The sequence below is a fragment of the Aegilops tauschii genome, chromosome 5, assembly GCF_002575655.3.
Source record: "Aegilops tauschii subsp. strangulata cultivar AL8/78 chromosome 5, Aet v6.0, whole genome shotgun sequence".
Lineage (NCBI taxonomy): Eukaryota > Viridiplantae > Streptophyta > Magnoliopsida > Poales > Poaceae > Aegilops > Aegilops tauschii.
Genome location: NC_053039.3, coordinates 15,908,171 through 15,923,229, shown reverse-complemented (window position 1 = coordinate 15,923,229; position 15,059 = coordinate 15,908,171). Strand labels below are relative to the sequence as shown.

The following is a 15,059-nucleotide window of genomic DNA, read 5'->3' as shown; positions in this document are numbered from 1 at the left end:
CCGACATTCTAGGGATCACTAGTTGAAAACAGGGCTTTGGTTCGGCCAGAAAAGAGCATTAATCCCGGTTGCATTACGAACCGGGACTAATGTGAGCATTAGTCCTGGTTCGAGCGGCTAGGGCACCGTACAGGCATTAGTCCCGGTTCAAATGGGACCTTTAGTCCCGGTTGGTGCCACGAACCGGGACTAAAGGGTGCGATGCCCATTAGTACCGGTTCATGGCACCAACCGGTACTAAAGGTTAGACCTTTAGTCCCGGTTCGAGCCACTAACCGGTACTAATGGGGTTTGAGGCATTAGTACCGGTTCATGGCACGAACTGGTACTAAAGGTCCCATTTTCAAACTCTAACCCCCCCCCCCCCCCCCCCGGATCGCCTTTTCAGTTTTGTAAAAAGGAAAAGAAAATGATAAAAACTTCAAAAATTAAAATCCTTCCAGATGTAGTTATGTTACTACATGTACTAGTTAGGAAAATTTAAAAACTTAAATTTGGACATGTTTTGCAAAAAGTGTAGGGAAAATGTAAAACGGCTATAACTGTTGCATACGATGTGAGAAAAAACGTTTAATATATCAAAATGTTCAGCACGAAAATCCGCATCCGATTTTGACAGCCTACGGCCTGTTTGCAAATTTTTAGAATCCTCAAATTCTAAAAAGAAAAAAAGTTATGCTCAAATTTCTGTTTTTTTGAATTTTTGTTAAATCTGGTCAAACTATGGTCAAACTACTTATTCAAAAAGTATTAGTGTTACTAAATAATTATTCAAGAATATTAGTGTTATTAAATAATTATTTCAGTTTTTTTGAATTTTTGTCAAATCTGGTCAAACTGTGGTCAAACTAATTATTCAAGAAATATTAGTGTTACTAAATAATTATTTCAGTTTTTTTTGAATTTTGGTCAAATCTGGTCAAACTATGGTCAAACTACTTATTCAAGAAATATTAGTGTTACTAAATAATTATTGTTTTTTAGAACAATAGTTTCAAACACAAACAGTGAAATGTGTGACTTCATGCTCAAGCTAAATTCCTGAGGGTTAATAGGATTGACATCTTACTATTGTCAGGAAAACAACAAGTGCAGACTTGGAAACGAGGGAGAATGGAACCCGGAAGTTAAGCGTGCTCAGGCTGGAGTAGTGAGAGGATGGGTGACCGTCCGGGAAGTTAGATGATTTGGAATGATGAGGGGTGATTAGAGATTAGAGGTTAAATTGAGCATTGATGAGGGGTGATTAGAGATTAGAGGTTAAAATAATTCAGAAATTTGAAAATCAAAAAAAAATTCAAAAAAAATTCAAAAAAAATTCATAAAATTTCCTTTAGTACCGGTTGGTGTTACCAGCCGGGACTAAAGGTGGACCTCCAGGCAGCGGCCACGTGGAGGGCCTTTAGTCCCGGTTCTTGTAAGAACCGGGACTAAAGGGAGAGGCTTTAGTAACGACCCTTTAGTCCCGGTTCCAGAACCGGGACTAAAGGCCCTTATGAACCGGGACTAAATGCCCTTTTTCTACTAGTGGATACCCCTTAGGCTCGCAGCCCAAGCGTCAAGCAATGGGCGAGGAGTTGGCTAAACTATTGGAGGCCGGGTTCATTCGAGATATAAAATACCCCGACTGGCTGGCCAACTTGGTTATGGTACCAAAGAAGGATAAGTCCTGGCGTTTGTGTGTCGATTTCAAAGAACACAACAAAGCTTGCCCCAAAGACCCCTTCCCCTTACCTCGTATCGACCAAATTGTAGACGCCACAGCGGGCCACGATGCGTTGTGCTTCCTGGACGCATACTCGGGATATCATCAAATAAAAATGCAGGAGTCCGACCAGGCAGCAACAACATTCATTACACACTACGGGCCGTTTTACTTCAACACAATGCCCTTCGGACTAAAAAACGCTGGAGCCACATACCATCACATGATTCAGTCTTGCTTGAAAAAACACATTAGAAAGACCATCCAAGCCTACATTGTCTATGTGGTTGTCAAAACAGAACACGTCGGATAGTTGGTAGACAACCTCCACGATACATTTGCTAGCCTACGGGAATACCAAATCAAACTCAGCCTTCGGAGTCCCGGTCAGCAAACTCCTCAGCTTCATCTTATCTAGCCGAGGAATCGAAGCCAATCCGGCAAAATTCAAGCCTTGGATCGTTTGAAGATTCCAACAAAGCCCAAACATGTACAGAAACTGGCAGACTGCGTGGCGGCTTTGAGACGCTTCATCTTGCGGCTCGAAGAAAAAGCCCTGCCCCTATACAGGCTATTAAAGCAGACTACAACATTCAAATGGACCAAGGAGGCCGCGACGTCCCTGAAAGACATCAAAGCTCTCCTCGCCACCAATTCCATCCTCGCAGTTGATACGTCTCCAACGTATCTATAATTTTGTTATTGTTCCATGTTGTTATATTATCATTCTTGAATGTTTTACAATCATTTTCTAGAAATTTTATATTATTTTTGGGACTAACCTATTGACTTAGTGCGTATTGCCAGTTGATGTTTTCTGCTGTTGATGCTTCGTGCTCCAAGCTCAGAACTTTTCTGTTAGAATTTCAAGATAACTGAGTGTTCCTGCTGTAAGGTCTTACCTTCACCCACCTTACACTTCACCATTTTGTTTGTAGTCATGGTAGCATGTAGTACTCCGAAAACCCACATGTTATAGATGATTGCTGCACCAGGAAGAGCACATTTTAACTTGATATTTTTAGTGAGAGATCACCTTAATAATTAACTACTGCACAAACAAAAGATACAACCAACAAAAAGGATAAACATCTCATGCAACTCATAAATAGCATGATGTGATATAGCCCTTGGCACTCAGAACTTCTTTATGACCCTCCGTGGTCATCATGAAAGTACCTTGGGATGATGTCGTAGCCATCATCATGTTTCCAGTCCTCAGGCGACGAGCCTTGAAACATAAGGGGACGCTCTAGCTACTGCATGCTGGAATTGCAACTTTTGCAATAGTGTTTTTTCGTGTGATGGGTGCATTCTAGAATTGGCAAACTATGGCGTGTTGACTGGAGATGCATGATGAGAGGATGATCGCTGATTATGAAATGCTCTATGAATGGGTTGATTCAGTGACATCCTTGCTTAGTTAATTCGCTAGTGACGCGTTTGGTTGCCATTATCCACACTAGCCAGGCCCGCCTGAAAAGAATTTGGCCCGTTTGGTTGGCTGGGTCACATCTAAATGTTGGCCCGCACGAAACTGAAAAGCACTCCCCAGCCAGTCCCGTTAGGACTGGCCGAATCAACAGTTTCCAGCAATCCAGCCTATATGGAGCCACCCTGACCGCAATAAAATACTAATTTATTATTATTGTCTCAAAAGATTAATTACCTAATAATTAATTAATTAATTAATATACACGAGCAACATTTAAAAATGAAAATGAACTCATATTAACTAACATGTTTGCCCATACATGTATTAAAATTTCTACAAGTAATTTTTCATAAAAAATGGTTTCCTGTTTTTTATATTTTTTATCCGTTTTATTGGTATATTTTTATTTTGATGGATTTATTTTTCTTTTTCATGCCACTTGTGTAACTACAGCATATCCACCGATCGCACTCTCGCAGTCACAAGTTCGTCGGTCGTGCACAACTATATGTTCACCTGTCTTTCATAGGTGCTAATAAGGGCAGTGGAATTATTTTAAAACATGTCCGACAAACATGACCGCCACCGAGGGTCTCTCCTTGCTCCTCCCTCGCCGTTGCCAGGGGTGCGGCTAGGCGAAGCCTGGTCGTCGCCTGCTGCTGCGGGGCCTCTCTTCCTCGCGTGGGCGCTGTGGCGCGACACGGGGCACCCTTGCCGGGATGCGGCGTGGACGGCGGGTGCCGCAGGGCGGCGACGCGCCGGTGCTCCTCTACAACGGCAGGCTCCATGGTGGTGGTGGTGGTGGTGGTGGGTACCCTCTCGGTCGTGTGGGCGGCGAGAGGTGTATCGGCGGGTGGCTCGGGCGTTTGCTCTTCCCATTGGCAGTGATGACGCCCCGATCCGGACCTGGGGTGTTGGGCTTGTCACTCTTGTCCTAAAGACCTCACGGTGGTGCGGGTGGCTCGGCATTGTATGGGAGCTGCCCCTCCATCTTGTATCGTTCTGCCGTGTTCTTTGTTTGGGTGTTGCTTTGTATATAAAGTGGAACGAAAGCCTATTTCAGACAAACATATTTGCTAATTTTTTTTAAATAAGTCCTTGAGACAAAACAATACAAATAAAACCAGTTTTATAATATGATTTCATTTTCATTTTGCGAATGTTGCTCATGTATATTAACTAATAGGTAATTAGTCTTTTGAGACAATAATAGTAAATTAGTATTTTGTAGGGGAAATAGTTTTTTTTAGGGATTGGAAAATAGTTAATTAGTTTTTACTCCCTCCGTTCCAAAATATAAGTCTTTTTAAAAGATTTCAAATGAACTACCACATACGGATGTATATAGACATATTTTAGAGTATAGATTCATTTATTTTAGTCCATATGTAGTCATCTGTTGAAATCTCTAGAAAGACCTATATTTAGGTACGGTGGGAGTAGCAAGGAAATCGTCAATTAGATTTTTTTTAGTTGAAGGAAATCGGTTTTTTTAGAATCAAGGAAATCGTTAAAAATTGAACACAAGGAAATCGTTGATTAGTTGACTTGTGCAGCCGCGTGATGATGCATCAGATGAACGGCTGGGCTGGTTAAGATATATTTTATGGCCAGCAGGGAGGCCTTTTTTTAGGGGATGGAGCGAGGCCTTTCTGGCCCATACCAATGTGCGTAGAGGAGCCGGTTCCATATAGTCCCCCCGCCGCCGCTGCCGCCGCCGCCGCCCACATTCAAGAACCCCAGTCTCCGGCCATGTCCCTGAAGCGCTCCGCGAAGATGGCGGCACCTCCGCCCCCGCCTCCGCCTCCGCCTGCCTCATCCGAGGAGACCGGCTCCCGCTCGAGCTCTGAAGAGTCGGAGGACGCCATCGCCGACTCCCCACCTTCCGCCAACACGCGTGTGCCCCCGCACAAGGGCGAGGAGGACGACGAGTCTGACGAGGAGGAGCAGGATGAGTCCGACGAGGAGGAGGAGGAGCCCGTCCACGCCGCCCCGACATTCGCCCCCACCCCCAAGTACCAGCCTCCGCCGCAGCAACAGAAAGAGAGCTCGGAATCTTCCGACGACGAGGAGGAAGAAGAGGAAGAGGAGCCCGCCCAGGCCGCCCCTCCCTCCTCTCCCAAGAAACGGCCTCCACCGCAGCAGATCGAAGACGAGGGTGAGTCCGAAGAGGAGGAGGAGGAGCCCGCCCACGCCGGCCCGACCGCCGCCCCCACCCCCAAGTACCAGCCTCCGCCGCAGCAACAGAGAGAGGGCTCGGAATCTTCCGACGACGAGGAGGAAGAAGAGGAAGAGGAGCCCGCCCAGGCCGCCCCTCCCTCCTCTCCCAAGAAACAGCCTCCACCGCAGCAGATCGAGGAGGAGGGTGAGTCTGAGGAGGAGGAGTTCGAGGAGCAGGAGCCCGCTCACGCTGCCCCGACCGCCGCCCCCACCCCCAAGTACCAGCCTCCGCCGCAGCAACAGAGAGAGGGCTCAGAATCTTCCGACGACGAGGAGGAGGAAGAAGAGGAAGAAGAGCCCACTCAGGCGGCCCCTCCCTCCGCTCCCAAGAAACGGCCTCCGCCGCAGCAGATCGACGAGGAAGAAGAGGAGGGTGCCTCCGAGGAGGAGGCGCCACCGAAGCTGGCTCCAAAGCAGGCGCCAGAGGGCGTGAAAACCAAGACCAAGAAGCCAGCCGTGTTCAGCCGCATCTGGTCCACCGATGATGATGTACGTATCCTCGAGGCCCTCGCCGTTCACCAAAAGCAGCACGGCACGCTGCCGCAGTCGGATGCTCTCGTGGACGCCCTTGCAGGCAAGCTCGACAACCGTGCCTACGGCCCCAAGGAGCTGAAGGTCAAGGTCGGAACCCTGAAGCGTCGGTACCATGCTCTCAGCAAGAGGAGCGAGCTCCTGAGCAAGGAACACGATCGCCAGGTGTTGGACCTTTCCAAGACCGTCTGGGGCGGTGACAAGAGCACCGCCGCAGCTGCCTCCGTAAAGACGACAGCGAATGGCCACAAGCGCAAGAGCTTCGAGGAGATGTGCGAGCTGTACCCGTACTTAGCGGAGGACGTGAAGGAGCTGATGGTGGAGAACCCGGGCATGTTCAAGAGTGACTTCGGGAAGATGGATCATGAAAAGGCGCGCGTGATGAATGAGAAGATCAAGAGGCAGAGGGTGGCACAGATGAAGCTGGGGCTGCGCCGCCACGACCTGATCAGGGAGGTGACCAAGACAATCATCGACCTGGTCGACTGATGGGAGCTGCGTATCAGGGTGTTCTTTGTTGGTGTAAACGGATGTTTTTCTGCATGACGAGATCATATATGCTGGGAATTGCATGTCGTGCCAACTCTGGCGATTTAAGGTTTTTTTGTGTGTGTGACGAGAGCATACTAGTATGAGTAGAACTTGCGTCTTTTTTGAGTGGCAAGCTGAATTACAAATTGGGATGCTTTTCGCACGACGAGAGCATATGCTGGAATTGTAAGTTTTTGCAATAGTGTTTTCTTGTGTGTGATGGGTGCATGCTAGAATTGGCAAACTGTGGCGTGTTGCCTGAACATGCATGATTAGAGGAGCATGATCGCTGATTATGAAATGCTCGCTCAATGAGTTGGTTCAGTGACGCTATTTTGTTCTTCAGTTTTGACAGCTTGTTTATGCAAAGTCGTAAAAAGTCTGAAATAGATGAATGCTATACTGTCTATACTTGACTGTTTTTTTCTCACAACTTGGTTAGCGAAACCACAGTTCTTCAGTTACCCTTTGTCGAGCAGTGGCCATTGCTACACGTTGGAGGTGGCGACCTGCCTAGCCACCTAGCAGCAGTATTCATTTTGTAGATAACAATGGAACTTCCTCCTCAACAAGGTGAGTTCACTCCGCTTCATTTGTAAAAGCTTAAAACTGGAGCATCATGTTATGTACACATCACGTACAGTACATAGGCTTATTATTTCTATGCGCCATTTTCTGGTTCAATCACAAACCCTGCACAATTTCTTTAATTTGTACAAACATCTTTACTTTGTCTATTTCATTAGAAAATCTGATAGCAATGTCAATCTGTTGTTAATTTGCTTGCTACCAAACAGTCTGATAGCATCATGTTGTTAGTTTGCTTGCTACCAACCAGTGTGGTCTCCTCCAAATTGTTGCTTCCTAGAAGCAATCCTTGTTGCTCATGATGGTCTTGTTCTCAACTTTTCCAGACGGAGGACGGCTACTTCTCACGTGGCGGATGAGGATGATACGTCTCCTCCTCGACAGCTGCTGGACAGCTGCGTCCTCCTCCCCTCCTAGCGGCTGCTGTACCCGGTGAGCTTCAATTCCCCTCTCCACATCCCTTAACTTTCTCTCCCTTGGCCAGTGGATCCCCATCCCCAAGTTGGTTGTGCTCTGTTCTGGAAATTCCTCAAGTTTGTGTAGTTCAAGTTCATGGCTCTGTAAAGGTAGATGGTAGATTGATACGCCTCAAGTAGCGTTGAGGTGATTTTAGCGGTGCCCTGATCTTTCACCGCACGCACAGGCAAAAAAAACAATGAGTTTGGCAGCGAAGAACGAACAATAGCAGATGACGGAATTTGCTGGTAGACGTGTAGTAGCTAGAGAAAATATAGAACTTGATGGAGTGATGGATGTATACGCGAAGGAATCTAGTAGCAGACGTGATGTAGTAGTAGTACTAGGATAGATGGAGAGATTAAGCTAATGACGATTAGCGGCGGCGACGGCGACGGAGTAATTAACAAAGGAGATTAGGAGTAGATGGAAGCGCAAAAGAGAGATTGGATCGATCCTGGAAAATCAAGAACCGAACAAAACTAATGCCCTGGCAATCTAGGTCGCCGGAACACATGCAATCATCGAACCAAAATTATGGATCGCAGAAACACAGATGTGGCGCATCCATCAGATGCTTTTCTGAGTATATTTTCTTCACGTACTAAAACCTAACCTTTACAAAGCGTTGCACCTGCCTTTGCTTCTAATCAGGTTGCCTTCATTCTCTGAAATATGCATCTACCTTTGCTTTTAATTTTCCCTGTTCATGTTTTATTTGAGATTCTACTAATGACTAATTAGGCTTGTTTGTCTGTCTGTGCCAGCCCAGCACCCTTGGTTTATCACAGAAAGGCGGTTGGTCTGAAGCCAAAGGTGGAATGGTGGAAGCCACAGAAATTGGGCTGGCTCAAGCTACAGCAGGCTGGCACCACCTAAAGAGCAAGAGTTGGCGACTCAGAAGGTCGATACACAACTGTCAATTATAAGAAGGTAACTTGTGCTGCAGCCTTGGTCCATCCTAGTTTGATTTAGCGATGCAATGTTGCTAGCTAATGGCTCAAAGGCCAGCATCACTAAATTTATTTGACCTGAAATAAGAACATGACTGATTAACATAATCATTTGCCCAGAATGAAGAAAACCACTGATTAACTTGCTTTACTTGAACATACTTTGTGTCGCTGCTTACATACTTGGTTTAGAGTAGACTACTCTCCTGCACGTGTTGGTTTTGCCTTGAGCAGAGTCACTCGGTTTTGCACTTTCAATTGGATGTAGAGATATATGAATACACATCACGCCCGGCCTGACGTGTTGCGTGCGCTGGTGTTATGCGCTGCTAAACCTGGGCATGGGCAGCCCGGCCTGACGACCCGGCCCGAGCCCGGCCCGAAAAACCCGGGCCGGGCCGGGTCGGGCTTGACATTCGGGCCCGGCTCGGGCTTTGTTTTGCAGCCTGAAAGATAGTTCGGGCCGGGCTCGGGCTTCAATTTCTCTGTATTTTGGGCCGGCTTTCTGGCTTCGAGTCGGGCTTGCACGTGCGCGTACTAAAAAACAGCATTCAGGCCGGGCTTTTGGGCTTTGGGCATGATTTCGGGCCCGGCTCGGGCTTGAAAACAGGAAGTATTTCGGGCTTCTGGCCGGGCTCGGGCTTGAGAAACGAAGGTCGGGCTTTTACAAGCCCGGCCTGACGTTTGCCCGGGTTTACGCGCTGCTGCTGCATGCGAGTGGTGCATGCGTGCACCAGCCGTGCTGGAGAGGGGATGGCCTTGGAGAGTAGGCCGCGTGAGGACCTTGGAGACGACGGCTGCGCGTGCAGAGGAGATGACGGCGGCGTGGGGAGAGCCGAAGATGCAGCAGTTTCTCGGTCCTATGAGCGGTCCCAGTTAAAGACCGGACCGGACCGATGAAGTTTCGGGCCGAAATCTATAGCCCGGACCGACTGATTACTTTACCGGGCCAGGACCGAGCCGGCTCGGACCGAGCGGGCCACGAGCGGGCCAAAAAGCTTGCTCGTGTCGTCCACCCTGAGTCACTGCCAACATCCATAAACACCGCTGGTCTATATCAAAGTCAGCCCAAGGTTTATCTCGGTCCACTATTTGAGCCAAAGTCATCTCGTCATCAGCGCATGTTTAGCCATAGTAAATTGGGGGGATCCCAAGGTTGCCTCCCAGGTCAAATTTCGTGTTTTGACCCTTTTCACGTATAAAATCAGGATCTGACCCCGGTATGAATTTTTTCCGACATTTAACCCTTTTGGCTACCGCCGGATGCCCCGGCGGTAGCTATCTACAGGCTACCGCCGTCCGGCCTGGCAGTAGGTTCGTTTGACGGCCGTCTAGCCGTTAATGGGTGCTGACGTGGAAAAGGGATCTACCGCCGCCCTTGGCGGTAGGCTCCAACACCCTACCGCCGAGGTCTATGACGGTAGGATCCTGGAGGATAAGGTTTGGTGGGGTCCACTCACCACCCACCCACTCCACTCAGCTTCTTCCTCCCCGAGCTCTCACTCTCTCCCCCTCTTCTCCCCCACCCAAGCACCCACTAGATCCCCCTCCATTGCTTGAGATTTGTTCCGTGGATCGAGGCCATTTGCATCACCCAAGGTACCTCCCCCATCCCCCCTTCATTTGGTTGGTTCAAATCATCTACTTTTGTTGGAATCAACAAGTTTTGCAACCCCCTAGTTCTTCCTCTAGTTTAGCATTTATGGTGCATTTATGGGTCATTTATGGTGCATTTATGGTTGACCTAAGTAATATGTGTCACTTTTTGTTGTGGCAAGCTAGCTTAAGTGTTAGGGTTAGGGGTTTAGTTAGGTTAGGTTAGGGTTAGTGTTAGGGTAAGGGTTAGGGTTAGGGTTAGTGCTACGATTAAGGTATACTAGTTGTTAGATTCAAAATCTTATATTTTAGATAGTTCATCCATATGAAATGACCGGTCCATGGATGACTCAATTTTGTTCCATTGTTTTTAGATGGATAAACTAGTGAATGTGCATTATTTGGACAAGGCGGCTTTCATGGATGGAAATGCCGACGAAGGGGAGGAGGCCATGGTTTTTGACACAAGCCCGAGCTATGATGATATTGTCGTGGAAGTGAGAAACATCCTCAATTGGATTAACCCAGGTGATGGTGTGAAGCTTATTGGGCGATATGATGTGGGCGTGGGAGTAAAATCCCGATTAAAAAGTATGCCCATCACCTCTCAGTTTCATTGGGATGTGTATAAGGAGAAAGTTGAGGGATCACAAGACAAGTCACTTGAGTTATTTGCCATAAGACAAGTAAAGGTTGAAGTTCCTCGGCCACTACTCGACTTGAACCGGAATGTGTCCTCCCCAATACATGATGTTGTCGTGGTGTATGACCACAATGCGGCTAGCCAACCACCAAGTAGCCAACCAAATTAAGAGGACATCAATGCTAGAGCCATAGTTCTTGTAGGTGATGATCATGTTGGAGATGAGGCCGTTGCTCATGTTGATGAACATGCAAATGTTCATGTTGATGAAGATGCCATTGCTCATGTTGATGGAGATGCTATTTCTCAAGATGATGTGTATGCGGAAGAAGAAGAGATTCATTGCAATCCCATTGGTGACTTGGATGTCATTGTGCATCAACAAGACATGGACCGGAACCTCCCTTATAGCCGTATGTGTAGGTATGAGTCGGATGATGAGGGTCCACCGGAAGAATTGGATGAGGATGGATTCACGCCGCAAGAAAATCAAATTTACAAGAAGGTCAATGGCAAGGAAAGAGGACCCTCTTTGTTTCGTGATCTTAGCCTTGCCGGCAAGGCCATTGTTGATGGTGGCATGAGGTTGGGCTTGATCGAACCATCACCTTGCCTGAGGATGGGTGATCCAAGGCCACCGGGTGAGGACAAGAATGCTCATTTGAAGAAAGGGATCAAGCTTGGTTGTTTGCAAGAGTTCAAGATATGGTTGAGTGACTATGCCATTCGGAACCATAGGCCGTTCGTTGTTGGTCATTCCAACAAAAAATTGCGCTACACAATCAAATGTGACAAAGAAGGTTGCCCATGGAAGGTCCGTGGACGAAAGATCAAGGAAACCGGGCAATGGGAGTTGAAGAGTTGTGTGGCCACCCACAAGTGCATACCGCCGGAGAAACCGGACCGAAGCAAGGGACACCGCCAACTCACGTCCGAGTATCTAGGCTATAAATTGTTGAATGAGATATCCCATGATCCAACAGTGAAGGTGAAGTTCCTCAAGAGTTCGGTCTTCGAAAGATTCGGGTACCCGGTCAAGTATGGAAAGGCGTGGATGGCGAAGGCAAACGCTATAAGGATGTTGCATGGTGATTATGTCGCCGCGTACAACATTCTTCCGAGAATGTTGGCAGCCATTGCTCATCGGAACCCGGGCATGCGCCATAGGGTCGAGTCAATCGAGGGAGTGTTTCATCGAGCTTTTTCGAGCTTTGGGCAATGCATCGATGCATTTAGGCATTGCTGCCCCGTGTTGTCAATTGATGGCACGTTCTTGACCGGAAAGTACAAGGGCACATTGATGGTAGCAATGGCCCACTCGTCCAATGACAATGTGTTGCGAGTGGCATTTGCGTTGGTGCCTTCCGAGCACGATGATAATTGGCAGTGGTTTATGGATCATGTGAGGACGAAGGTGATTGGCCCCAAACGAGAGGTGTGCATCATATCGGATCGCCATCATGGGATTCTCAAAGCAATAGAAGTTGACATTCCAGGCTAACCAAAGCTCCAACACCGTTGGTGCATGAGGCATTTCGTGGCAAACTTTTACCGTGCATGCAAGAGTAAGGAGTTTTGCAAAGATCTTACCCATGTTTGTGTGGCATTCAACACCGACACATTCCAAAGCCGCTATGATAAGCTATTCAAGGCGTTGGAGAAGAACAAAGGAGGGAGAGAATTCTTGACAAGGAATTTTCCGGAGAAGCATAAGTGGTCACATGCTTACGACGAAGGAGGTTTCCGATACGGAGACATGACAAGTAACATGGTGGAATGCTTCAAGAATGTGCTCAAGGGTGTCCGTTCCTTGCCGGTCACTGCAATAGTGAAATATACCTTCTTCAAGCTCAACGAGTATTTTCTGAGGCATTTCGAAGAGACGGCCAAATGGATAGGTGAGAAAATGGAATTTCCCTTCAAAGTTGAGGATTGGTTGAAGCATCAAGTGCGCAAGTCTTGGCATCAACAAAGTATCCGATGGTACCACCTTGCAGTTGCATGAGTTCACATTGGAATGAACGAGGTTGACATGGGCTCCTAGGTTTCATCCCTTCCTAGATCAGTCACAGTGGCCTGAGTATGATGGGCCACACATCGTCCCCGACCCCGAACTCATGGTGCCTACAAAGGGAAGAAGAAGAAAGAAGAGGTTTAGGGGTGACATGGATGACCTAGATGGATACACCAGAATGAAACAATTTGGTAGCGGCCATTTCATGGAGGCACCGGACATCAATAGTTGTGGTAAATGTGACGAGCCGGGACACAATGTTAGGAAATGCACCAAAAAGCCACAGACCGATGCCAACACTCCAGATCCTAGTCAAAGTGGTGCCCGAAGAGGAGGTACCGATGGCACACGAGGAGGTAGGAGTGGTAGTGGACGAGGAGGCAGGAGTGGTGCGCGTGGAGGACGGATGAATCTTGGCGGTAGTGGACGAGGAGACATTATTAGAGGACGTGGGGGATGGTCGGGTACCGGTGGCCGTGATCGTAGGACGAGAAGGGTTGATAGAGGAAGGCCTATTGACATCTTGCTTAACCCAGATGATTGAAATAAGGTGAATGGTACTTGTTATTTGGTCTTGTTTATTTGTTATTTTTGCATACATACAAGTTATTTTACTTTACTAAATACCAAATTTGTCTTTATAGGCATGGCTTCTTCCGGTTCCGTGGCGAGGCCACCGTGTGCTAACCGCGAGGACATGCCGGACAAGTGGACAGACGCCGAGTTGGATAAGGTGAAGGACAAAGATATGAGAACTCCATCATGTTGGTGTGGAGATGTTTGCAAAGTTAAGGTATCCACCGACCGCAAGAAATCATGGACGGAAGGAAGAAGATATTTTGTTTGTCCCAACTATGCCTACGATCGTCCTCGTCCAGCTCACGCCTATGATGTACCGCCGGTAAGTTGTTCAAGTTCAAACATGTCGTCAACCATTGAATCTATCTTACTAATGACCACATTTGTTCTTTATTTGTACGTACGTAGTCGCCGCCTCCACTTTGTAAGTACTTCAGATGGATAGATCATGATGTGCCAGAAGATGTTAAGAAAGATCAACATCGAGATTGTCTAAGGAGGCAGCGGTTGTTTGAAGAAGCATTACAGAGAGGCTTGGATGAAGAGCGTCGTGAAAAGGAGAGGATGGAGCGAAAGAAGCATGAAGAGGAGAGAGCACGCAAGGAGAAGATTGCTCGTCAAGAGGAGAGAGCAATAAAGCTTGCAAGGGCCCGTGAAGCCCAAGAGGAGGATCATGCACATGACAAGAAAGGAAAATGGCCGGTGTGACTCAATAAGGCCTTACTTTTGAAAAACTAGTTATGAACAATGCCTTCGCTTCGAGAAACATGTGATGAACTGTGTCCTTAATTTGTGAAACTTGTGTTGAACTATGTACTTTATTTGCGAAACATGTCGTCAACTGTGTCTTTGATTTGTGAAACTTGTGACGATTCATGAACTACATCTGTTATGCTGTTGTTTTTGCTGTCAATTAGAAACGATGGAAACGATGGAAAACAGAGTGAACTATTGCTCTGCTTTGCACCCTACCACCGGAGGCCCTGGCGGTAGGTTATGATACCCTACCGCCATAACGCCTGGCGGTAGGCCACGAATCCCAACAGCAAACATGCTGGAACGCTAAATCCTACCGCCAAGGGCCACGGTGGTAGGGTGGCCACCCAAACGCCTGCTCTGTTGCTTCTCCTGTGACCAAATCGGGCATTTTTGTGGTGGTAGGGTTGGTCACCCTACCGCCGGAGCCTATGGCGGTAGGGTCGAGCCATTTTTCTGTGACCAAATCGGGCATTTTTGTGGCGGCAGGGTTGGTCACCCTACCGCCGGAGCCTATGGTGGTAGGCTTGGTCACCCTACCGCCTTATCCTATGGCGGTAGGGTCTAGTACCCTAACAGCCATTTTTCTGTGACCAAGTAGGTCATTCTTGTAGCGGTAGGGTTGGTCACCCTACCGCCGGAGCCTATGGCGGTAGGGTTCTGTTCCCTTGCCCTCTTCCTATATTTTTTAGCCCTTTGCCTTTGCATTTCTTACAAAAGTCTATGAACTAAGCATCCACAAATGATCGAGTAGCAAAGACATACATAACCGAGCATAGTTCATTACATCCACAAATGACACTAGTTCAACTGACTTAAAACATTTAGAGATTCGAATGACATGAGTTCAAACTACGAAGCTCAAGCTCGAGCATACACTTTCTACTTCGGAAAAAAAGTTCTAAAACGCATAAGACGTTCAATTTGTGCGTCACGATCAGGATTAGGCTTCAGTAGATAATCCGACGACCCCCCCCCCCCCAATTCTCCAACACACCTTTCGTTTCGCCGAACCAGGCCCATCGAGCATGGCGTTCCGGAATCTCTGACTT

The 15,059-nt window shown here is 47.6% G+C and overlaps 1 protein-coding gene and 1 long non-coding RNA gene across 2 annotated transcripts; both read left to right on the top strand.

The window, feature by feature from the left end:
• The first annotated feature begins 4,680 nt into the window (after positions 1-4,680).
• LOC109767233 (uncharacterized) lies at positions 4,681-6,750 on the top strand. Its single transcript, XM_020325994.4, has one exon. The coding sequence runs from the start codon at positions 4,806-4,808 to the stop codon at positions 6,378-6,380; it is 1,575 nt and encodes a 524-aa protein (XP_020181583.2). The 5' UTR covers positions 4,681-4,805; the 3' UTR covers positions 6,381-6,750.
• A 586-nt stretch (positions 6,751-7,336) lies between these two features.
• LOC120963793 (uncharacterized) lies at positions 7,337-14,150 on the top strand. The gene is made up of 4 exons (XR_005755505.3): positions 7,337-7,442; positions 8,234-8,399; positions 13,317-13,573; positions 13,660-14,150. It is a non-coding gene; the product is annotated as an uncharacterized lncRNA (long non-coding RNA).
• The last annotated feature ends 909 nt before the right edge of the window (positions 14,151-15,059 follow it).

Bases quoted from the DNA above. Each gene is read 5' to 3' on its own strand.
- LOC109767233 (XM_020325994.4), top strand. From the start codon at position 4,806: ATGTGCGTAGAGGAGCCGGTTCCATATAGTCCCCCCGCCGCCGCTGCC.